Source organism: Salvelinus namaycush, chromosome 24 (genome assembly GCF_016432855.1).
Source record: "Salvelinus namaycush isolate Seneca chromosome 24, SaNama_1.0, whole genome shotgun sequence".
NCBI classification, from domain to species: Eukaryota; Metazoa; Chordata; class Actinopteri; order Salmoniformes; family Salmonidae; genus Salvelinus; species Salvelinus namaycush.
Window position 1 is genome coordinate 12,494,827 of NC_052330.1, and position 24,572 is coordinate 12,519,398.

A 24,572-nucleotide genomic window follows, 5' to 3' on the forward strand; every position below is an offset into this window, starting at 1 on the left:
TGCTATCGATATATTTTTCTCTGCTGTGTGGCAGACTGTTGTAGTCGATTAATAGCTTTAAAATGTGGCGGATAAATAAAGATGTCCCACTCAGGCCATTTACAATTGAAAAAATGGTCACAGTTCCGGTCTGCTTAAGGGGTGTTTCTCCCATAGGCACCAATGCATTAGCAGCTGGGTCTGGTCCGCTTAGTTCATTGATTTGTATATGAACCAGAAAAAAGGAGCGAGTGAAATATCTCGCTTCCTGTTTCATCTCTGATAACTATGATCCATATCCGATTTCGGATTTCCTGATATGATTAGGGGTTGGGAAAGAACGAAGTTCATTCAATTTAGCTAGTCTTTTCTGAAACGTAACTGTTTCATATGATTTGGGCATTTAGAGTACGGTGTAACTCAAGTATTACGATTCAGTAAACGTACAAAGGCAAAGCGCTGTTTTTATTTGTGAAAAGAAGCGGCTAGGTTAGCCAGCTAGATTTAGCTAAAGCCTTTAGCCTGCACTGTTGAAATGTCTGCCTCGGCCGGTGTCTCTCCGTCAGCCCAGGGCACTGCCCTGGTCAGTCCAGGCACGGGGATGTCCATGTTTCGGTGGCTTGAGGTTCTTGAGAAGGAGTTTGACAAGGCGTTTGTTGACGTCGATTTACTACTGGGAGAAATCGATCCAGATCAAGCTGACATCACCTACGAGGGTCGTCAAAAGATGACAAGTCTCAGCTCCTGTTTTGCTCAGCTTTGCCACAAAGCCCAGACGATTTTTCAACTTAATCACAAAGTCGAGGTGAGCACAAGCTTTTCTTGTATCAATGTTAAAAAGTATGTGTATGATCATCTGGTATGTAAGGGTATGCTGGTAATGTATGAATTATTAAATAGCTGTATGTCACTTTCCATGACAGTGCGTCTCTGCCCATCCAGCTGACAGTCAATTGAAATAGCTAATTGACATAGCTAATCAGGCATCACACACACACGATTTGAGTGCCCCTCCACGTTGCCAAATCTATTGATGAGAGAAACAAAATGAAGGATCATCCTAACCCTTACTCCACATATGACCTCACCATGCTCACATTAATGAATGTTTGATCAGGAGTGTAGTTGATTCTGTCAACAAGACTTTCCCAGCAATTCCTGACTACCATAGAGCTCTTATTACTGCTTGTAAATCAATACTGCATTTCAGCCTTCAGCTTCAGCTCAATGTATTGCTGAGGCCAGGAAATCTGGCTTTACACAAGCAGTTGGCCCCCAACAACACTAGAACGTCATTGCCTATTAGGCTATTTGACGTGGCTAAAGTAAACAACATTTGTGGGAAATCCGCTATCATGCAATTTGCGAAATGCCTCAGTTTTCTGTCCACTGGCAGAGTGTGTGACCATTTCAAATTATTCTAAGATATATTTAGAGAAAATAGGTTAGATCTGCATTGTTACATCCTTACCTAGGCCTACATGTTTTCCACCGGCCTACAGTAGTTTTATGAGCTAATGGTAGGTTGATACAATGGTCATATTAGATGGTGGTCGTCCCCAGGTCAGGTATCGGGTTTATAGCAGGAAGGGTAGGTCAGAAGCTCATGCTAAATATACATCAAAGGCCCCCAAAAATCCATGCCTTTTGCGGCCAGTGGCCATTGTGCCCTTCTCCCTGAGTGCTGTGTGCTCCATCACGTGATTGGGTCTTTCTCACAGGCTACAAGTGAAGACACACATCGGATCAAATTCCGAGGTGCATATTGAAGATATTGGAAGAACGTCCACATTTACTTTTCGTCAGCCAACAAGATGAGTAGGCATAATGGACAGCAAAAGCACTAGCCTATGTCAATCTACTATCCTCCAGAGTACAAAAGTTGACCTATTCTGTGCGAGAAATAAATATTTGTTTACTACATTCTTTTGGTTACTACATGATTCCATATGTGTTATTTCATAGTTTTGATGTCTTCACTATTATTCTACAATGTAGAAAATAATAAAGAAAAACCCTGGAATGAGTAGGTGTGTCCAACCTTCTGACTGGTACTGTATGTGTGAAATTTGTTTTGATTTAGAATGGACCATTATCATGAACTTGTATCGAAACAGGGGCATCGGGAAAAAATAGATGTCATCTATGCACTTAAATAGCGAATTGAGGACACTTTTCCCCGTGGTTTATTTTCATGCCAGGCAGGTAGGTTATACTCCTGTTGTAAATATAAGCAAAGTGCTTAATATTAGGGAAGTTGAGAAATAAATATAGTAGGCCTAGCCTATAGAAAGCTGGTGCAATTCTCCTCTTTTTAGTAGAGGCGTGTTTTCTCACGCAATTGCATAGCCTATTGAAATGTTGCGCAGCATGAGCTCATGGGTTCTCATGAAGTGTTTGATTAGATTTTCAAATACATTTGCATTGTCGTCAGTGATTAGAGGGACAATAGAGTGCTGAGTACCAGGCAGTTAGCAAGTTTGGTAGGTTACTAATGACCAGCAGCATCAGAGCTTGGAGAAGCCTAATCACCGTGACTATACGGTCACGTGGAATTTGACTGCCGTCATGACTCGTGACCGCCGATGCGGCGGTAATACGGTCACCGCAACAGCCCTATATAGGCCTGCCCTACTAGACTGTTATTGATTACCAAACATAAAAAAGTGATTGCTCAGCTATTAAGACTTCCTCAGCCTCGTCTCCGGACTGTTACTCAGGTATAGTTTATCAGGAAGAGGTCAGCCGGACGCCTGTCTTTTCCTTCCTTCATGCTTAGAGAGCACATTGTTTAGGAGCAAGGATATAGAGACTCCAACCACGAGACACACATTCCACACTTGCCCAACACTCTGTGTCACATCAGGAAGTCCTGCCCCTTTTTGACATGTGTGTGTGCATTTGTCTGCTTGCATGCGTGTGTATGTCCGTGTCTGTATGTGTCTTTGTATTTTGTCGGTTGGTTTGGCGTGCGATGTCAGCAGCTGCACTGTGTAGGCTAATGTTTCTCCTGATGTAGCATACAGCCACATGTGTGTCCAGACATGTGGGCTGCCTCAGTCTGAATAGAGGCCAAAGTGGTCAGCAAACAGACACACACACTCCTAATGTCCTGAATTATTTAAACTTTTTCCCCCTACTACCCTACATTTGAGGAGTAAATACAGGCTAAACTGTCTTAAATGGTGGGTTGTACTATAGAATATTCTCGGCCTGTTTGATTTAGACTGGGTCTCTATTATAATGAAGGCCTGCCTGATTACTGCAATGATAGATGAGTCTCTGTCTGAGGATGATGATTGATAAATCATTTAGGAGACAGGTAGTTTAGTACTCAGTTAGATTCGCATGATATAATCACACTCCTCTTTCATCATCATAGGTGGAGTGAATCCTAACCTTATTCAAAGCATACTGTGGATCAATTCATTCCTTCAGCTGTGACATGCAGGTGGCCCCAGTTCAATGGCATAAATAAATAGATGAATTGTTCTCTGCACTCAACTCTGCTTCCCATGTTGCCAAGCTAAATAAGCTCCAGAGACGAGCACAAATTATATTTTTTCCCCCAGGGTTTTGTTGTGTACAATAGACAACCTTCAGCGCAAGATCTGTAGGCCAATTCATTTTGGCACAATTCATTCAGGCTTGAATAACAAGGAGCCTGCTTTCTAAGAAAAATAGTATTGAAAAATATGATAGAGAACAGAGTGGAAATGTAAAACGGGGAAAAATGGAATTTGATCGGTGCTGGGATAATGATTTGGGCCTGGTCCACTTGACTTGATTAAACATACATGATAATGAGGGTTCCTAAGAATCTAGGAAGTCTGAAGAAGCGTACAATTATGTAACTGTCTGTCTGACTCTCTCCCTCTCTCCTCCAGGCTCAGCTGGTTGGCCTGCGATCGGAGCTGACTGACGTGCAGGCAGAGAAGGTGGTGGTGGAGAGGGAGGTCCACGACCAGCTCCTCCAGCTCCATGCCATGCAGCTGCAGCTTCACGCCAAGGCTGGACAGACCGTGGACTCGGACTCCATCAAAGACAGGATGGTAGGGCACCGACCACACACCCTCACACCCACACTACTCTCGCTCTAGTTTCTACTTCGTGATTCCTACTGTGGTTTCAAGGTTTCTTATGTCGCAGTTCCGTCCGAGAATAAAACTACCTGTATGCGTCTTGGACATTCTTGGGAAGAAATACAAATACCTTTTTTTTTACCTTTGTTGATGCGTTACTGTACCTGAATCTGGTATACCTGCTAAGGTTCCAGTGGGCCTGTAAAGTGGTAAATGGTCACATTCTTCCCCACTGCTTGGCTGTGATTTTCTAACCTCTTACCCCTTCTCTGTTCTTCTCACCTTAAGCCTGTTCCCTCAGTGGAGGAGATGGTAAGTGTGTGCATGTCCTCTGTGTGTCTGGTTTTTTGGTTGGGGATAGCTGTGCGTCTGTGTCTGTACTCATCCCACCCTCAAGGTCTGTCTTTTCCTGCTCTTGCTAACAACAGTTCATCAACAAGTCCAACAGGCTGTCTATGGGGCTCATGCTAGCAATGACTGACAGTGACAACAGATCTGGAATTATTGTAGCTTTGTTGCATTGTCTGTTATTGCCTATTCATATATGTCCGTGTTACCCCATTTGATTGGAATGTGCATGTTTTGATACTTGGAACGTGTTTTGTTTCAATAGTCAAAAAAGCGCGAAGGGAAGTCAATGATTTCCAGGATGTGTGTGTGTGTGTGTGAGTAACCCAGTTTGCGTGTTGTTCATTCTTAATCAGCAGAAGTGTCAATGCTTTGAACTTATGACAGCCAAACCCACAGTCACCTATCTTGTTTGTGTGTATGTTGTCAAGTAGATATTTCATTTCTGCTTCACCGATACTGTGTACTGTATCCATGTTTGTCTGTGACATGGTCTTTGTGGCTGCAGCCCAGCCTGTGAGGATGCAGCAGTGGACTGCTCTTTTCCTGCTCCCTGCCCTGCGGGCCGGCTGCAGTGCCTGTCAACTGCGCTTCCTCTAATGTTGATCAGAGGAGACTGCTCCAACCTCCAGTCATGGCCCATTCTCTCTGACTCCTCAGTGGAGCAGGGATGGGTCTCTGTACAGCAAAGTGCCAAAGCTGATAGGAGTAAAGCACTTGCACTCTATCTTTCTCTGTAGAGTTTAACTCAACCATTTCTCTTTGTGTGTGTGTGTGACAGGAGAGGGAGCTGCAGGCCAACAAGAAGGAGAAGGTGAAGGAAGTGAAGTTGGAGGCAGAGGTCAAGCTGCATAAGAAGGAGAATGAGGCCCTCCGCAGGCACATCGCCGTACTGCAGGCTGAGGTCTACGGGGCCAGACTGGCAGCCAAGTACCTGGACAAAGAGCTGGCTGGAAGGTAACCCTAACTCCAGCTCCAACCCTAACTCCAGCTCCAACCCTAACTCCAGCTCCAACCCTAACTCCAGCTCCAACCCTAACTCCAGCCCCAACCCTAACTCCAGCCCCAACCCTAACTCCAGCCCCAACCCTAACTCCAGCCCCAACCCTAACTCCAGCCCCAACCCTAACTCCAGCCCCAACCCTAACTCCAGCCCCAACCCTAACTCCAGCCCCAACCCTAACTCCAGCTCCAACCCTAACTCCAGCTCCAACCCTAACTCCAGCTCCAACCCTAACTCCAGCTCCAACCCTAACTCCAGCTCCAACCCTAACTCCAGCTCCAACCCTAACTCCAGCTCCAACCCTAACTCCAGCTCCAACCCTAACTCCAGCTCCAACCCTAACTCTAGCTCCAACCCTAATCTTGACATAACGCAAATAGGATCTTCCCCTCCAAATTCCCAGATTTGAAATAGGGAGGGACTACCTGAAACCAATAATGCTGGCATTGGTAACTGGTTGTCTTTGGGTCCATTGTCTCCAGAGTTCAGCAGATCCAGTTACTGGGTCGGGACATGAAGGGGCCCGCTCATGACAAACTATGGAACCAGCTGGAGGCTGAGATCCACCTCCACCGCCACAAGACAGTCATCCGAGCCTGCAGGGGGCGCAACGATCCCAAGAAACCCCTACCGTCTCCAGTAGGGCATGTGAGTGGACATCAGAGCCATCGCTAGGGGATTGATCTTAATTGTAGTTAAGGTATTTTTACTGTTTGCTTTTCACTATTTATTTGCCTGTTCGATCTCTCCCTCAGGAAACCGATGTACTGAAGAAGACCCAAGGAGTTGGTCCTATTCGTAAAGTAGTGCTGGCCAAAGAAGATCACGAGGGACTTGGAATTTCAATCACGGTAACCTCCACCAATTTAGCCCAAACCAGAAAGTGTTAAATGCTATGTCTTAATCCGTAGTGTGTTGCTCATCTGTCATGGTCCATACCTTAATATGTGTGTGTGTGTCTTATTTCCGGATGGACAGGGTGGTAAGGAACACGGGGTGCCCATCCTGATCTCAGAGATCCATCCTACCCAGCCTGCGGAGCGCTGTGGGGGGCTCCATGTGGGCGATGCCATCCTGGCTGTCAACAGCATCAACCTGAGGGACGCCAAACACAAGGAAGCCGTCACCATCCTCTCACAACAGGTCAGACTCGGCTCCTGGGAGAGAGAAGGGCTGAGTGCTCGCATCTTGAATTCAGGCAAACGTAGCCTGCTGGTCCAGATATGTTTGCTTTGTTATGTTTGTTGTCATGCTATACATGTATGACATAATGACTGCATTGAAGCGTTGGTACATGTACACCAAGGGACCAGGCTAAGTAAAACCATTGTAAAAAGCTAAGACATTCCTTTTGGGATTTCAAAAGCCTTTATTAAGTTGGTGACACCTTTTTGTGTGAGTCTGTGTGACCATTTAGTGGTTAGCCTGGGGGTTAAGCTTTTACTGAGAGTCAGTCATCTCTCCTCTCTCTAAAACAGCAGTGGTGACCTCAGTCAGCCTACAACCGGAGGTTCATGAAGGTTCATGCTGGGGTTAGTCAATTTAGCCTGCGGGACTGCTGCTGTGCATTGGTGGGGAAAACAGTTAATCATGCCTCAGCAAACCAACAAATGAACTAAGTAAGCTCTTGTTAAGTTTTGTCTCACTCTCTGTGGTGTGTGTGTGTGTGTGTGTGTGTGTGTCTCCAGAGGGGAGAGATAGAGTTTGAGGTTGTGTACGTAGCCCCGGAGGTGGACTCTGACGATGAGAACGTGGAGTATGAGGATGACGGCGGCCATCGCTACCGGCTCTACCTAGATGAGCTGGAGGAGGGGTCAGCCGCCAGCAGGTACAACGGCACCGCAGACGCCGCATCGCTACAAGGTAAGTTATGTCTGCTGTACCTCATTATTCATAGAAAACAAACTCATTGTTTTCATAGTAGTATGGCTTCATTTTAGTGTGCGTGCATTTTAAAGTGTTGTCTTCACATTTCGCTTGCTTTATACAAATGGGAGTCTTTGTGTTAATGTGAAAATGGACTTTAAAGAGTGCCAAAATGCCATATGAGCATATGTGAATGAACTGAAAATGTAGCATTTCATCCACCTGAAATGCCCACAGAATGTGACGGTAGATGCTCCAGTAAAGAGAGAGTGTATTCATGTCCGTCTCTCTCTCTCTCTCTGTGCTGCAGCTCTGGAGAAGATGTCAGTGAGTGACAGCCCGGAGAACGGAGACACCGGGATCTCCAGTGAGACACCATCAGAGGAGACCCTGTCTAAGGCTGCTGAGTCCGGAGAGAGCTCGTCATAGAGGGAGGGAGGGATGGGGGGGAGCTGAAAGACTGAAGTGCATGTGTGTTTGTGTACTATACTGTATGAGATTTGAGAGACTGGACTGCACTAGAGTCCCCCGGAGGATATATGTGGGGATAGAGTTGACTCATCATTAAGTTGTTATGGAAACGCACTCGGAGCTCTGTTGAATTCACGTCACTATCTTCGTGCAGTGGTGAGGAGCCAATGAGATGAGACCCGATATTGAGGAGAGGATGTGGGTCTAGTTTGGAGAAGATAGTAGAATCGATGGATGGTATATCCCTCAACTGAGTGGTATATTTCTCTGTTTGTGTATAGTTACTGATCCTTTTTGCCCCCACACTGACTACACTACCTTACTGGGACTGCCGTGCTGGTAATGAATACTATTTTACAAGGCCGAGAAAGATCTTCTCCCTTCATAAATGTTGGCTTTTATTTTTATCTTCCACATGTAGCTACTGTAGATGAGGGTTTTTCTCTCAACTTGAATGTTCATCTTCTACCACTGATTATGATATCGATGTTGAATCCCACGTCAAACCTGCACCGCTCTAAGATCCACCTACCAGTAGGCCTAGTCCTTTGTTCAGAATATGAGAGAGCTACATTCACCTACTTTATGTCAAAACAGAATGTACAGGGAAAGAATTCTAACTATATCAACTTTGAGGGTGTTCCATCTGTGTTTGATTAATGGTATCACAGAATGTCACCATAGTTCAGTGTTTAAATGCTGGATACATCTGTTTTTTAGTCCTCTGAGGACTCATTACACAATGTTTTTCTTTAATGACCCAGTGCACCAGTTAAAAAATCTCAATATAAAATCATTTCTGAGTAGCAATTAGGTACCTTACTGTGATTTATTGTCAATTAAAATGGTTAAATAGAAGCAAATTGCTCCTTAGCAAGAGCAGTTTCTCAAGCAAGATTTTTGCTAGAACTGTCTGAGTGGTTTGAGTGAGGAGGGGAAAACTAGCTGTTATTGGCAGAGAAGTTTGGAACTCTCTCTTATTGGTCTATTAACAAATTTACCACCTGGTGATGTCACCAGGCAGGCAAAAACTCCATCACACCAAAACTGCCTGAAATGTCAGGTGATCTTTTCAAACAGGTCTTATACTAAAAGGGCATTATCATAGTTAATGGTGTTTAACTGACCAGTGTTTGCAAAGTTGGGCTATATCTTCAACATTACACCGACAATGATATGATTAGTGTGTGTATAAAGCACTGAAAATTGAGTCGCCTGTAAGAGGAAGTGAGCGGTCAGGGGGACAACTCAAAAGGACAGAATAGGGAGACACTGGATTGGAGGGCCAAATCTTGTCTTTTCAGTTATTGTCACGTTGACAGAAATTAGAAGTGCAATGTCTTTATTTTTCCCCTCAAACTCAACTAGGATTTCTCCTTTGTTCTAGTCCCTTTTAACAAAGTACATATCTTGCCTTTTGTATGCATCTCCCAAAAGTCCATCGCTGGTTGGTTTTCCCACCCTTCTCTACTGCTGGTGTGCTGTGGTCTTGTGGTATCAGTGGCAGTCAAGCTGTGTCTTCAGACTCGTTCGGACCCAGAGATGACTGACAACAGTGTGTCTGCTGCACTGTGTTCTGATATCATTTTAAAATGTATTTATTTCACCTTTATTTAACCAGGTAGGCCAGTTGAGAACAAGTTCTCATTTACAACTGCGACCGTGCCAAGATAAAGCAAAGCAGTGTGACAAAAACAACAGTTACACATAAACAAACGTACAGTCAATAACACAATAGAAAAAAATCTATGTACAGTCTGTCATAGGTTGGTAACCTTATCTGAGTGATGGGGGTTTGTTTTCCATCTTTATTCAATTCATTTTACACAACCAAAAGGTTTCTGTATATTTATATTCTGTATATGCAAAGGTTAATAGCAATAGAATGTTTTTATGCACGATCCATTTATTCAAATTCACAAACTATCATCTTAGACTATAGAAATAAATCTGTATATGCTATATTAATGTATTAGCTATTTTAAAATAAGAAATCGGTGCATTTCTGTAGATAATATTGGAATTTAGCTACTGTAGTAGCATCTCTACTTAATACAAATGTACCCCAATGGAGTGATTGTGGGGGGGTCATGACAATCTGCAGCCTTGTGTACTAATGTTGATTTCATTCATGGCCATTTCTTATCAGTGAGGCTAAACTGCAGGTCCGGTTTTGGATGTAAATTGCGCTTTGATCTAACGCAAATGCTCTGCATGAAGGATGTGTCCAAGCCATGGACAGTTCCCTGCTTAACGTTAGTGAAATGACAGAGCGGCACTAGAGACCGAGGCGTCATCCCAACACTGGCGCTGCATGTCATGCCATGAAGAATGTTCATCTTTCCGCTTGTTGCCAGTGATTTCGCCTAAAGGAACAAAGGCTCCCTTTTTGTACACAGTTTTTTACCCGACCTTGTTTTCTTAATGTAATTTTATTTTAAAAGGGGTCTCTGAAATATCTGTACGTAATGTATAACAACGTTAAATAAACAAATGTATTTGCCCAATGTGGTCTGTGGATAGCCCGCCCAGCCGTCAGGGCTCAGATCTCTTGAAGGATTCAATCTTCACTAGGTTGAAATGTGAAGATCCAAATGTTTGAATGAGGAACAGAATGATAAAGTGGAAGTAATTTTTTCTGATCTGTTTATTATTGTTACTATAATATTGATTTTGTTCAGTGAACCACAATGAACACCAGGGGGCGATGTAAACTGTAGAACCAGTCGGTACAGTGAGTTTATCCATACATGAAAATGGCAACATTCATGGCAATTATTCAGTGATTATTCAGTGGCAATTATGGCAACATTCAGTGGCAACATTCATGGCAATTATTCAGTAACAAGCATAGTAAAAATGTTGCTAATTAAAAGTTGATTCCAACTGCTGATCTTAGTTATGGTATAAAAAAAAGATTTGCCAAATACTTTTAAATAAGGTTTAATAACGTTTAAGCCGTTTCGATGGGAGGCACAGTACAAAACAGATGGGCCTTCAATCAATTGTATACTCCTCACATCCTTTCATCTCCTCAAAACCCATTGGGTCAGAGGGGAGGGACATCAGGCTTTCTCATCCAATTGGTTTTGAGGATACAGAGGACTTGAGTAGTATGCAATTGAGAAAAGGCCATAATCTTCAAGCTCATATGAACAAAGTCAGCAGTCTGCAAGAAGAGACATGACTGGAATTTGAGGGGATAAGGTGAATAGCTAGGAGCAGTGTGTTCACAGAGAGCTGCTCTGAGTCTGAGCTTTCATGTAGCTTTGGGTTGGAGGCTGGAGGTGTAAACAGTGTTCCACACCCCTGTGTGAACGACCAAGCCGAGGCCACTGGCAGACACACACACTCTGATCACAGCCACAAAACAGGCTCTACTCAAGCCTAGTCTATCTCCATCAGACCATCACCCTACCCCCCACTTCTGAAGAGACCAGTGACGTGTTATCAGGGTCCTCAGAGAGGCCGTCATACCCCCCACCACCCAGCTCTCTCCCCTCGGCTGGGCCCAGCTGGGAGGACTGGGCAGCAGCAGTGTCGCTGATCATCAGCTGCTTCCCCACGACTGACACCAAACTGCCACATTCCTCCACAGACAGACACAGGCTGAGTGGAGGTGGGGGATCCTGTAACTTCCTGCTTCTTTGGGCGCTGGGACTGGAATGCCGGGCATCCTAGGGCCGAGGCTACGGCTGCTGAGAAACACATTTTCACATAGTAAAGAGACCTTGACATGAAGAAGTCAACTGCTGGTGTTTTTATTCAGGGCTCAGCTTACAGCCAACATGCAGTAGACACACAGAACGCTTTGAAAGAGAGTGACATCACAGAGAGAGTCTGTAGAGAATAACCTCTCGCAGTACATGTACATACAACCCAGCTGAAAAGATTTCCCCAAAAGATTTCACAGAAATGAAAGAGTTCTTAGCTCAATCCTAAGTTCTGTCTTCAGTACACAGCAGCAACACCACACTCACAGGTGCTTTAAATACAGTCGACAGCATTTTTCATTTCTTTTTTCTTTCCTCTTGGCAATATACATTTTCAAACTATGCACTTGTATGTACACACCTATACACAATCGACTAGACCGTAGTATCGGTACCATTCAACATGGCTTTGTATTCAAGATCAATTTAAATGGAACTGGCCTGTATAGTAGTTCTTCACCTTGTCCAGTTAAACAGAGCATCTAGAAACACAGCTTTGTGATGTGTTGTAGTCCAGTTTACTCTCCTAAATCCCCAGCTGGACGTTTCTCAATACGCCAGACTAACTGTAAACACTCTGCCGTTGCCTTTTCATTGGCTCTCTGATCACACTGACCAGATCTGCCTCCAGACTGATACAGAGCAGCAATGCAGCCGTCGGCTTCAGAGCCCCCTGCAACATGGTGACAAAGCCCCCATTGTGGGGGACCCCATGCGGTGACACCAGTCCTTTCAGTCACTTCATTCACAGTGTGTACTTACAATTATTTGTTAAGAGCACTGACTGACTTTGTAAAACATCCTATAGTAGGACCCGCTGGGGACAAATCTACCACTAACTGGGGTGCTGCTTCATTTAATAAAGCACTCTGCTTCCTCTATGCTTCCCTGCTGAAAGCAGCTTAACCCCAGACCGAGAGATTCTGAAAGCTTTATCATGACCTCAAAATATACTGTACAGTTAAGGAACGAAGTCACATTATTTCTTAATGTATGTTACAGTCACAAGCATCAGTCACAGTTGAGAATGAGGAGAGGTATTTTCCCATTTTTCAGGACATTTCCTGTCTCCATCACCATTTGCTTTTTAATAAATCACCCCCCCTTAAAAAAAATAGGACAGTTAAAGTAACCATCTGTATTTTCTTATTCACAAAATGTCTGTCAGCACAGGCTCCGATACAAACACAAACACTGTCGTCTCCCACATTCCCGAAAGTCAGTTGAGAAATAATTTACCGGTTGTGTTTGCTACAGTAAGCTCAATCTAAAACGGCCGTGAACTGATCAAAATCACAGTTTGACAGTTTAGTCCTGTAGTCCCAGACATGTTCCATCTTCAGGTTCCTCCAGAACTGCCCTCAGGGTCTGGTCTATGGTCCGGCCTGTGGCCCTTGGTGGGGGCCACCCTCACACAGTCCCTGGGGGTGGAGTAGGTTTCCAGCACGGCCGGCTTGGCCTGGGGCCTCTGGTAGTCTGAGAGGCCACTGCTCTGGCACACAGGCTTGTTCACCTTGGGGCTGTCGTAGACCCCCTCAGAGTTACTGTGTCCCCGGTCTATTTTGAGCTGGGGCATCTGGTAGCCACCGGAGGAGCCCACCCCTGCCTTCCTGTCCAGGGTTTTAAAGGATGGGGTCTTGCTGAGGACCACACCTGGGACGCTGTAACTAGCCGGGTCGGGCAGGAACCCGTCCTTGTGGAAGGTGTGATGCTCAATGATGGGCGTGGCGTACTCTGGCTCCTGGTTGGTGAGAGGCAGGGCATACTGGTTGGCTGTGTGCAGGTAGTTGTAGTGGGTGGAGGGGTTGCTAGGATCCTCCTTGGTCTCCATGTCCATAGGCCGGAACGTAGAGCCCTTCCTGGCCACTGTGCCAACCCCAATCATCAGAGGCTGCTGGTACTCTGGAGGACAAGGACACAGGCCACTTAAGAACAGAACTGAATACTACCAACTTTATTACCAGTGCCCCGGTGATCAAACGTGACAATCTGTTTTGGAATGAGCATATTAAAACACCAACTTAAAATTGTTTTCACTCAGTTATAATGAATTACATCACTCTGTTATAGATCAAAAGGACACCACTTTTTCAACACGGACATTATCTCTTTGATTTCTCTACATATACAGGTAGCAGGTTTACAGTGTACAGGGAGCCTGTGATCTATCTAAATATAGAATATTCAACCCTGGCAGAGTATGTGAATCATCAATAATTGGTGCCCTGAAGGGAAGCTGTGGATTATTAACAGTAGCAGTAGACCATTACTCATCTGGCTGCCTCTCAGCCTGTCAGGAACTATTCAGCAGACTACTAGAGGACTTTCCAAAGTCAAGGATTACACTGGCTAGCCTCCTACTGGCTCCAGCTTTAATGATCAAACCTCTCCAGCTTACCCAGAATTACATGTAATTACTAATAAGAGCCAGAGCAGAGAGGATCGTCAACTGGCTTTTCAGGCCATTGTGTGATGTCTTCTTACTTTGTATGGTCGGTTCACACACTGAGCCAGGAGCTTACAATGAGTTCTAGATTACCTTGGCCATGGAGTGAACAGAGAACTGTAAAGCAGATAATTGTGTGCGCAAGAAGGGTCACAGTTACTGTGAATGGGGTTGTCTGTAAAGAGTGGAGAGCTTGACTTTCAGAGTTTACCACCACACACTGCCTGGGTGATGGAGTAATTATGGATCAATACAAGTAACCCAGCCTCTCGTGAAGGAAGATGGAAGTTCAATAGCAGGTGGTGGTGCCTAGGGCTGTTACGGTGACTGTATTACCACCACACCGGCAGTCACAAGTCATGAAGGGAGTCAAATTCCATGTGATCATTTAGTCACGGTGATTGGGCTTCTTCAAGCTCTGATACTGCTGATGGTCATTAGTAGCCTTCCAAACTTGCTAACTGGTACTCAGCACTCTATTGTCCCTCTAATCTCTCTGACATCAATGCAAATGTAATCGAAAATCTAATCAAACACTTCATGAGAGCCCATGAGCTCATGTTGTAAAACATTTCTATAGGCTATGCAATTGGGTGAGAAAACAGAGTGATGGCCTCTACTAAAAAGAGGAGAATCTCATCAGCTTTCTATAGGCTTTTCCTAATATTAAGTAGGGCTGGGCGATATGACGATGTATATTGTGTGACGATAAAAAAACTTTTATCGTTTCATATTATGCTCTCGTTTATTTCATTGTGTCGCAAATCACTCTATACGGCAATATTTTTATTCAATTGGACGACGCACGTGCCGTGTGAAAGAAAATTGCAACACAAACAAACATGGAGGAGAGTGAACGTGACATAGAACACAGAGACACGGAGCTCGTACCTAAAAGAGGGGCTACTTCGGTCCCATGGATGTGGTTTGGGTATGAAAAGTCTGACACGGACCAGAAAACAGTCCTCTGCAAAATATGCCGCAGGCCGGTCCCGACAACAGGCTCAAACACCACTAACCTCTTTTACCACCTATGCAAGAATCATGTGAAACATTACGGAGAGAGTCTACGGATGAGACCCAAAAGTACAGTCGAGGGCTCAAAAACAAACCCCCAACTCAGACGTTGCAAGAGGCTTTTGCCCGCGGCAAACCGTATGGCAAAGAATCACAAAGATGGAAGGAGATAACAGCTGCCGTTACAACTTACATCTGCAAAGACATGGCCCCAATTTACACGGTCGAGAAACGGGGGTTTCGTGAGTTGGTGATTTGTGACATGTATTAAATGCGAAAATAACATGCAAAGCGGGCAAGCCCCCCAAAATAAATAAATTATATATATATATATTTTAGGCCTATATTTTCTTTGCAACTATAGTTGAAGTGTTTTCTATTTACCTTTTTATACATTAGTATTTTATATTTTGTTACATGCTTAATAGAAAATTTGCACAAAGGTTCTAAATAAGAGGAGAAATAACCTTTTATTTGTTGAGTAAAATTCAAAATGTAATAAGAAATAGGCCTTTACATGTGGTCATTTTATATAAACTATTTATTCATTGAATTGACAGAAAACGTGCAATATCGTGATATGTATCTTTATCGGGATATGAAATGACCTAAACTCAGCAAAAAAAGAAACGTCCATCTTTCAAAACCCTGTCTTTCAAAGATAATTTGTAAAAATCCAAATAACTTCACAGATCTTCATTGTAAAGGGTTTAAACACCGTTTCCCATGCTTGTTCAATGAACCATAAACAATTAATGAACATGCACCTGTGGAACGGTAGTTAAGACACTAACAGCTTACAGACGGTAGGCAATTAAGATCACAGTTATGAAAACTTAGAACACTAAAGAGGCCTTTCTACGGACTCTGAAAAACACCAAAAGAAAGATGCCCAGGAACCCTGCTCATCTGCGTGAACGTGCCTTAGGAATGCTGCAGGGAGGCATGAGGACTGAAGATGTGGCCAGGGCAATAAATTGCAATGACCGTACTGTGAGACGCCTAAGACAGCGCTACAGGTAGACAGGACGGACAGCTGATCGTCCTCGCAGTGGCAGACCATGTGTAACAACACCTGCACAGGATCGGTACATCCGAACATCACACCTGCGGAACAGGTACAGGATGGCAACAACAACTGCCTGAGTTACACCAGGAATGCACAATCCCTGCATCAGTGCTCAGACTGTCCGCAATAGGCTGGGCTTGTAGGCCTGTTGTAAGGCAGGTCCTCACTAGACATCACCGGCAACAACGTTGCCTATGGGCACAAACCCACCATCGCTGGACCAGACAGGACTGGCAAAAAATGCTCTTCACTGACGATTCACGGTTTTGTCTCACCAGGGGTGATGGTCGGATTTGCGTTTATCGTTGAAGGGATGAGCGTTACACCGAGGCCTGTACTCTGGAGAGGGATCGATTTGGAGGTGGAGGGTCCGTCCGTCATTGTCTGGGGCGGTATGTCACAGCATCATCGGACTGAGCTTGTTGTCATTGCAGGCAATCTCAACGCTGTGCATTACAGGGAAGACATCCTCCTCCCTCATGTGGTACCATTCCTGCAAGCTCATCCTGACATGACCCTCCAGCATGACAATGCCACCAGCCATACTGCTCATTCTGTGCGTGATTTCCTGCAAGACAGGAATGTCAGTGTTCTGCCATGGCCAACGAAGAGCCCGGATCTCAATCCCATTGAGCACGTCCGGGACCTGTTGGATCAGAGGGTGAGGGCTAGGGCCATTCCCTCCAGAAATGTCTGGGAACTTGCAGGTGCCTTGGTGGAAGAGTGGGGTAACATCCCACAGCAAGAACTGGCAAATCTGGTGCAGTCCATGAGGAGGAGATGCTCTGCAGTACTTAATGCAGCTGGTGGCCACACCAGATACTGACTGTTACTTTTGATTTTGACCCCCCCTTTGTTCAGGGACACATTATTCCATTTATGTTAGTCACATGTCTGTGGAACTTGTTCAGTTTATGTCTCAGTTGTTGAATCTTGTCATGTTCATACAAATATTTACACATGTTAAGTTTGCTGAAAATAAACGCAGTTGACAGTGAGAGGACATTTCTTTTTTGCTGAGTTTATGTCGGGATATGAGATTTTGGCCATATCGCCCAGCCCTAATATTTAGCACATTGTTTCTCTTTACAACAGGAGTATAGCCTACCTGGCTGGCATGAAAATGAACCACGGGAAAACCGTCCTCCATTCGCTATTTAAGTGCATAGATTACATATATTTTCCCTGCCCCTGTTTGAGACAGAATGAACCATTTATCATGCACCTAAATCAAAACAAAATTTCACACATATATTATTTAGTATATGTAAAGACAAGATTAAATCAAGAATAGTCTGATGGGTGAGAATACTAGCCTATCACTTGTGAATTATCTATTATCACCAGCATAAGAAACAAAGTCTTTTTTGCAACTCACCCATGTTTTAATAAGGTTTGTATCACAACTAAAGTGGCCAAATAACTTTTTAAAATGAAGCACATTATTGCCTAACTGGCATACATAAGCAGCGCATGAGTTTCAAGTTTGGGGAAGAAAATGTTCACCATAAAAATGCACCTTCAAATAAAAGCATAATCGCATTTGGGCTCACTTTTGATAATTGTGTTTTCCGCTAGTGGAACATTCGCGCTTATAGCCTACTGCCATGTGCGCATTGCTGCGCTTATAATGTGAAGAAATAGCCTAATAGTTTATCAACATTTTAAGCTAAACGTTCTGATCTGTTGCGTTAGCCTCATTGTGTAAAAAAGTTTTTTTGATGCTAGTGGTTCTCTTCATTTGGGATCTATCAGATCCCACAACTGTCCAAGATTATGTTTGGAATATTTATATTTCGCACAGAATAGGTCAACTTTTGTACTATGGGGGATAGTAGATTGACATTGGCTAGTGCTTTTGCTGTTTGTTAGGCCTACTCATCTAGTTGGCTGACAAAGTAAATGTGGACAGTTCTTCCAATATCTGTAATATGCACCTTGGAATTGGATAAGAGTGTGAGCAGTTACGTCTCCAATGTGTCGGTCTTCACTTGTAGCCTGTGAGAAAGACCGGATCACGTGATTGAGAGCCATGTGAGTAAGAGGTGCTTCGGAGCATGCAGCACCCAGGGAGAAGGGAATTCTAATTATTATATTTATCCCCAGTGTACAACAGTCACAAAATGTATGGATTTTTTAGGGGGCATTATAAGACTGGATTTCTTAAAATGTATATGTTCCAAAGGTCTGCATCAGTGGCTTGTAGGTTATGTGTGGAAGACAGGAGATGCTAAAAGTGTTCATGTTAATTCATGGTAAATTACCATGGGACCGGCAGTTATTTGTTTGACAATCACCGGCTGACAAAATTTCGTGACCGCCACAGCCCTAGTGGTGCCTCCACAGAACGGTTCTATATTCACTTCCATGGGTGCCTCAGTCTCTTGAGTTGTGATGATTGGAAGTGTGGGAGTATGGACGTACGTCTCAGTGAGTGCATGTGTCCTCACCTGCCATGGTGCTGGTGACCAGGTCTAGTTTATGTATTGGGTCTTTCTCTGAGCTGTAGCTGATGGTGAACTCTGTGGACTGGTGCCTGGCAAACGGCTGCTTGATCTGCTTCCAGCAACCTGAGGGCCGGCAGGCAGTAAAAAGACAACTCCACAGACAGACAGATATAATGACAGGACTCTAGCATGGAGAGAGAGCACAGATATAAGCCCCAGATGCAAGCCCAGGCCTGACTGAATTTTCACTAACCACAACCCCCCACTACACAGCACAGACATGTTGTCACAGATCAACAAATGGACTCTGGCAGTTTCATTAAAGCAGCCATAATGATGAATGATATGTAACCTGTCCACTGACTGGGTATCACTATAACAACATGGATTATTTCTAGGGCTCATCTTCACCATACATGTTCTGTTTCTCACAAAAGAAATGATTCAATTTTGATGTGCAGTTATATGAATGACATCTTTTACAAAGTAAAATGTTCACTGACCTGGTTTCTGGGCATCTGAAGATCCGTACGAGTTCTCTTTTGTCTTCTTCCTGTGACAGAAAGACAAATGCCTTTGTGAACTCCAGTTTCAGGGAGGACAGTGGTGCTCCCTCACCCCATTCCTCTGATAACCTCCTGGGGGGAGATGAGGCAGGGGGGGTGAGGTGTCCCCTAAACACCACTGCCTGGCTCTGCTGAGCACCCCTCTTTTCTCTTCCTTTTTCCCCCTCTCCCTTTTGCTCAGCTGGCCACATCTTCTGACACTGACAGATGACCCCGTAATGGATTAGCATGCTTCAGCCAAACGAGTGTGCTCGCATACTCCGTTGAAAAGACCTTCGCTTGAAAAACGAGAAAAAAAGCTTCAATAGTACTGTTTGTCCATTTTGAGACGCAATAGCCACTTCCTAGTCTGAATTAGGGCTGCAAATTTTCAATGTGAAGTTAAGCCCAGGAATTTTGCTTAAAATTCATCAAATAAGTTAGCTTATGACAGTGAACCTTTTTTTGTGGGATATACAAGGAAATTCTAGGTCTTGTGGCATATTTTGGTTAAACTATCCCTAATTCAATGGAATTGCAACCGTCTCTATGCACAGTGCATTCTGCCATCACATGTACAGTGCATTCTGCCATCACATGTACAGTGCACTCTTCCATCACATGTACAGCTGATTCTCAAGATCTTTCACACTAATGAGATGCAATTGAGCCCACACTACTACACTGTCTGAGCAAAGGACTACATGCTTTCTGGTAAGTTTTGATTACAAAACTGAGTGGAGTGAATATTTCATATGACATACATGTTTTTTAGTTAACTAGTAAATAGTAGCCTACAGCAAAATGTTTAAATCATTTCTAACTAGTTCGTTTTTGATACCATGTGGGTTTTTAGACGTGTTGCTGTGCGTTTTGTTGCCAACCTTACTTTGCTAGCTGACAACTTTACGGTTTTTACTTTTTACTTTTTAATTACCGTTTATATTTTTAGTTTTTCCCCTTTTTCCCTCATTCAACTTTTTCACTCCGGACGCTTTATCTGGACATGGTTCGTCAGCACCTTCAACAGCCGAAGCTAAGTAGTAACATTAACATGATGTCTTCTAATTGCAGTCGCTGTACTTATAATATACAGGAGAACGATCGCCTTACGGCGAGGATAGCTGTGCTGCAAGCCCAGCTTCAGACGCAATCGTTAGGCAAGGGTAATTTCAGTGTAGGAAAGGATGAAACAGCGTCTGTGCCACCAGTAAGTACAGATAGTAGTATAAATCCCCCCCCCCGCACAGTCCCCGCAGCCGGACAACTTTCTCATGGCTTCTGGAGGGAAATGCTGTAGGAATGCTCAACTGGTGTCGCTCATTCAGCCGACAGAAACTTTCAACCGGTTTTCCCCATTAAGTAGCGAGTCGGAGTCTGAGGCCGAGTCTTCTCTTGTCTCTACTCCTCCCGAAGCTTCCCACCATTAGCTCTGACAAATTGAAAACCCTAGTCATTGGCGACTCCATTACCCGCAGTATTAGACTTAAAACGAATCACCCAGCGATCATACACTGTTTACCAGGGGGCAGGGCTACCGACGTTAAGGCTAATCTGAAGATGGTGCTGGCTAAAGCTAAAACTGGCGAGTGTAGAGAGTATAGAGATATTGTTATCCACGTCGGCACCAACGACGTTAGGATGAAACAGTCAGAGGTCACCAAGCGCAACATAGCTTCAGCGTGTAAATCAGCTAGAAAGATGTGTCGGCATCGAGTAATTGTCTCTGGCCCCCTCCCAGTTAGGGGGAATGATGAGCTCTACAGCAGAGTCTCACAACTCAATCGCTGGTTGAAAACTGTTTTCTGCCCCTCCCAAAAGATAGAATTTGTAGATAATTGGCCCTCTTTCTGGGACTCACCCACAAACAGGACAAAGCCTGGCCTGCTGAGGAGTGACGGACTCCATCCTAGCTGGAGGGGTGCTCTCATCTTATCTACCAACATAGACAGGGCTCTAACTCCTCTAGCTCCACAATGAAATAGGGTGCAGGCCAGGCAGCAGGCTGTTAACCAACCTGCCAGCTTAGTGGAGTCTGCCATTAGCATCGTCAGTGTAGTCAGCTCAGCTATCCCCATTGAGACTGTGTCTGTGCCTCGACCTAGGTTGGGCAAAACTAAACATGGCGGTGTTCGCCTTAGCAATCTCACTAGGATAAAGACCTCCTCCATTCCTGCCATTATTGAAAGAGATCGTGATACCTCACATCTCAAAATAGGGCTACTTAATGTTAGATCCCTCACTTCAAAGGCAGTTATAGTCAATGAACTAATCACTGATCATAATCTTGATGTGATTGGCCTGACTGAAACATGGCTTAAGCCTGATGAATTTACTGTGTTAAATGAGGCCTCACCTCCTGGTTACGCTAGTGACCATATCCCCTGTGCATCCCGCAAAGGCGGAGGTGTTGCTAACATTTACGATAGCAAATTTCAATTTACAAAAAAAAAAAATGACGTTTTCGTCTTTTGAGCTTCTAGTCATGAAATCTACGCAGCCTACTCAATCACTTTTTATAGCTACTGTTTACAGGCCTCCTGGGCCATATACAGCGTTCCTCACTGAGTTCCCTGAATTCCTATCGGACCTTGTAGTCATAGCAGATAATATTCTAATTTTTGTTGATTTTAATATTCATATGGAAAAGTCCACAGACCCACTCCAAAAGGCTTTCGGAGCCATCATCGACTCAGTGGGTTTTGTCCAACATGTCTCTGGACCTACTCACTGCCACAGTCATACTCTGGACCTAGTTTTGTCCCATGGAATAAATGTTGTGGATCTTAATGTTTTTCCTCATAATCCTGGACTATCGGACCACCATTTCATTACGTTTGCAATCGCAACAAATAATCTGCTCAGACCCCAACCAAGGAGCATCAAAAGTCGTGCTATAAATTCTCAGACAACACAAAGATTTCTTGATGACCTTCCAGACTCCTTCTGCCTACCCAAGAACGTCAGAGGACAAAAATCAGTTAACCACCTAACTGAGGAACTCAATTTAACCTTGCACAATACCCTAGATGCAGTTGCACCCCTAAAAACATTTGTCATAAGAAACTAGCTCCCTGGTATACAGAAAATACCTGAGCTTTGAAGCAAGCTTCCAGAAAATTGGAACGGAAATGGCGCCACACCAAACTGGAAGTCTTCCGACTAGCTTGGAAAGACAGTACCGTGCAGTATCGAAGAGCCCTCACTGCTGCTCGATCATCCTACTTTTCCAACTTAATTGAGAAAAATAAGAACAATCCAAAATTTATTTTTGATACTGTTGCAAAGCTAACTAAAAAGCAGCATTCCCCAAGTGAGGATGGCTTTCACTTCAGCAGTAATAAATTCATGAACTTCTTTGAGGAAAAGATCATGATCATTAGAAAGCAAATTACGGACTCCTCTTTAAATCTGCGTATTCCTCCAAAGCTCAGCTGTCCTGAGTCTGCACAACTCTGCCAGGACCTAGGATCAAGAGAGACACTTAAGTGTTTTAGTACTATATCTCTTGACACAATGATGAAAATAATCATGGCCTCTAAACCTTCAAGCTGCATACTGGATCCTATTCCAACTAAACTACTGAAAGAGCTGCTTCATGTGCTTGGCCCTCCTATGTTGAACATAATAAACGGCTCTCTATCCACCGGATGTGTACCAAACTCACTAAAAGTGGCAGTAATAAAGCCTCTCTTGAAAAAGCCAAACCTTGACCCAGAAAATATAAAAAATACTAAATCGGCCGATATCGAATCTTCCATTCCTCTTAAACATTTTAGAAAAAGCTGTTGCGCAGCAACTCACTGCCTTCCTGAAGACAAACAATGTATACGAAATGCTTCAGTCTGGTTTTAGACCCCATCATAGCACTGAGACTGCACTTGTGAAGGTGTTAAATGACCTTTTAATGGCATCTGTCCTTGTGCTACTAGACCTTAGTGCTGCCTTTGATACTTTCCGGCTACCCGGATAAAGCACTAAATAAACTTCAGTTAGAGCTAAATACGGCTGCTAGAATCCTGACTAGAACCAAGAAATTTGATCATATTACTCCAGTGCTAGCTTCCCTACACTGGCTTCCTGTTAAGGCAAGGGCTGATTTCAAAGTTTTACTGTTAACCTATAAAGCGTTACATGGGCTTGCTCCTACCTATCTTTCCGAGTTGGTCCTGCCGTACGTACCTACACGTACGCTACGGTCACAAGACGCAGGCCTCCTAATTGTCCCTAGAATTTCTAAGCAAACACCTGGAGGCAGGGCTTTCTCCTATAGATCTACATTTTTATGGAATAGTCTGCCTACCCATGTGAGAGACGCAGACTCGGTCTCAACCTTTAAGTCTTTACTGAAGACTTATCTCTTCAGTAGGTCATATGATTGAGTGTAGTCTGGCCCAGGAGTGTGAAGGTGAACGGAAAGGCTCTGGAGCAACGAACCGCCCTTGCTGTCTCTGCCTGGCTGGTTCCCCTCTCTCCACTGGGATTCTCTGCCTCTAACCCTATTACAGGGGCTGAGTCACTGGCTTACTGGTGCTCTTTCATGCCGTCGCTAGGAGGGGTGCGTCACTTGAGTGGGTTGAGTTACTGACGTGATCTTCCTGTCTGGGTTGGCGCCCCCCCTTGGTTTGTGCTGTGGTGGAGATCTTTGTGGGCTATACTCGGCCTTGTCTCAGGATGGTAAGTTGGTGTTTGAAGATATCCCTCTAGTGGTGTGGGGGCTGTGCTTTGGCAAAGTGGGTGGGGTTATGTCCTTCCTGTTTGGCCCTGTCCGGGGGTATCATCGGATGGGGCCACAGTGTCTCCTGACCCCTCCTGTCTCAGCCTCCAGTATTTATGCTGCAGTAGTTTATGTGTCGGGGGGCTAGGGTCAGTTGGTTATATCTGGAGTACTTCTCCTGTCTTATCCGGTGTCCTGTGTGAATTTAAGTATGCTCTCTCTAATTCTCTCTTTCTCTCTCTCGGAGGACCTGAGCCCTAGGACCATGCGTCAGGACTACCGGGCATGATGACTCCTTGCTGTCCCCAGTCCACCTGGCCTTGCTGCTGTTCCAGTTTCAACTGTTCTGCCTGCGGCTATGGAACCCTGACCTGTCCACCGGACGTGCTACCTGTCCCAGACCTGCTGTTTTCAACTCTCTAGAGACCGCAGGAGCGGTAGAGATACTCTTAATGATCGGCTATGAAAAGCAAACTGACATTTACTCCTGATTATTATTTGACCATGCTGGTCATTTATGAACAATTGAACATCTTGGCCATGTTCTGTTATAATCTCCACCCGGCACAGCCAGAAGAGGACTGGCCACCCCTCATAGCCTGGTTCCTCTCTAGGTTTCTTCCTAGGTTTTGGCCTTTCTAGGGAGTTTTTCCTAGCCGGCGTGCTTCTACACCTGCATTGCTTGCTGTTTGGGGTTTTAGGCAGGGTTTCTGTACAGCACTTCGAGATATTAGCTGATGTACGAAGGGCTATATAAAATAAACTTGATTTGATGGTTTTAGCTCGCTTGAGCCTGCTAACTGAGGAGTGTTAATTCACCTGTTTCCATAAATGTATAATTTTAAAACATTTATCTCACACAGGAGTTG

The 24,572-nt window shown here is 44.4% G+C and overlaps 2 protein-coding genes across 3 annotated transcripts in view; one reads left to right on the forward strand and one right to left on the reverse strand.

Moving 5' to 3' along the window:
- Positions 1-259: 259 nt before the first annotated feature.
- Positions 260-10,256, forward strand: LOC120019712 (Golgi-associated PDZ and coiled-coil motif-containing protein-like). 2 transcript variants are annotated; one of them, XM_038963114.1, is made up of 9 exons: positions 260-784; positions 3,867-4,031; positions 4,350-4,373; positions 5,191-5,366; positions 5,895-6,060; positions 6,168-6,263; positions 6,391-6,555; positions 7,101-7,275; positions 7,589-10,256. In XM_038963114.1, exons 1-9 carry the CDS (start codon positions 515-517, stop codon positions 7,705-7,707), a joined length of 1,356 nt encoding a protein of 451 aa, XP_038819042.1. In that variant the 5' UTR covers positions 260-514; the 3' UTR covers positions 7,708-10,256. The 2 variants fall into 2 exon arrangements, with proteins under 2 accessions (XP_038819042.1, XP_038819043.1); XM_038963115.1 differs by lacking the exon at positions 4,350-4,373 and having other exon boundaries at positions 261-784.
- A 1,238-nt stretch (positions 10,257-11,494) lies between these two features.
- The window catches only part of LOC120019713 (discoidin, CUB and LCCL domain-containing protein 1-like), a 42,218-nt gene continuing 29,140 nt past the window's right edge, over positions 11,495-24,572 (reverse strand). Inside the window, exons 13-15 of the mRNA XM_038963117.1 lie at positions 18,945-18,994; positions 18,445-18,564; positions 11,495-13,364 (exon numbers count right to left, since the gene is read on the reverse strand). Of these exons, the coding sequence (XP_038819045.1) occupies positions 12,802-13,364; positions 18,445-18,564; positions 18,945-18,994 (733 nt within the window). The 3' untranslated portion in view covers positions 11,495-12,801. The remainder of the gene's footprint in view (positions 13,365-18,444; positions 18,565-18,944; positions 18,995-24,572) is intronic.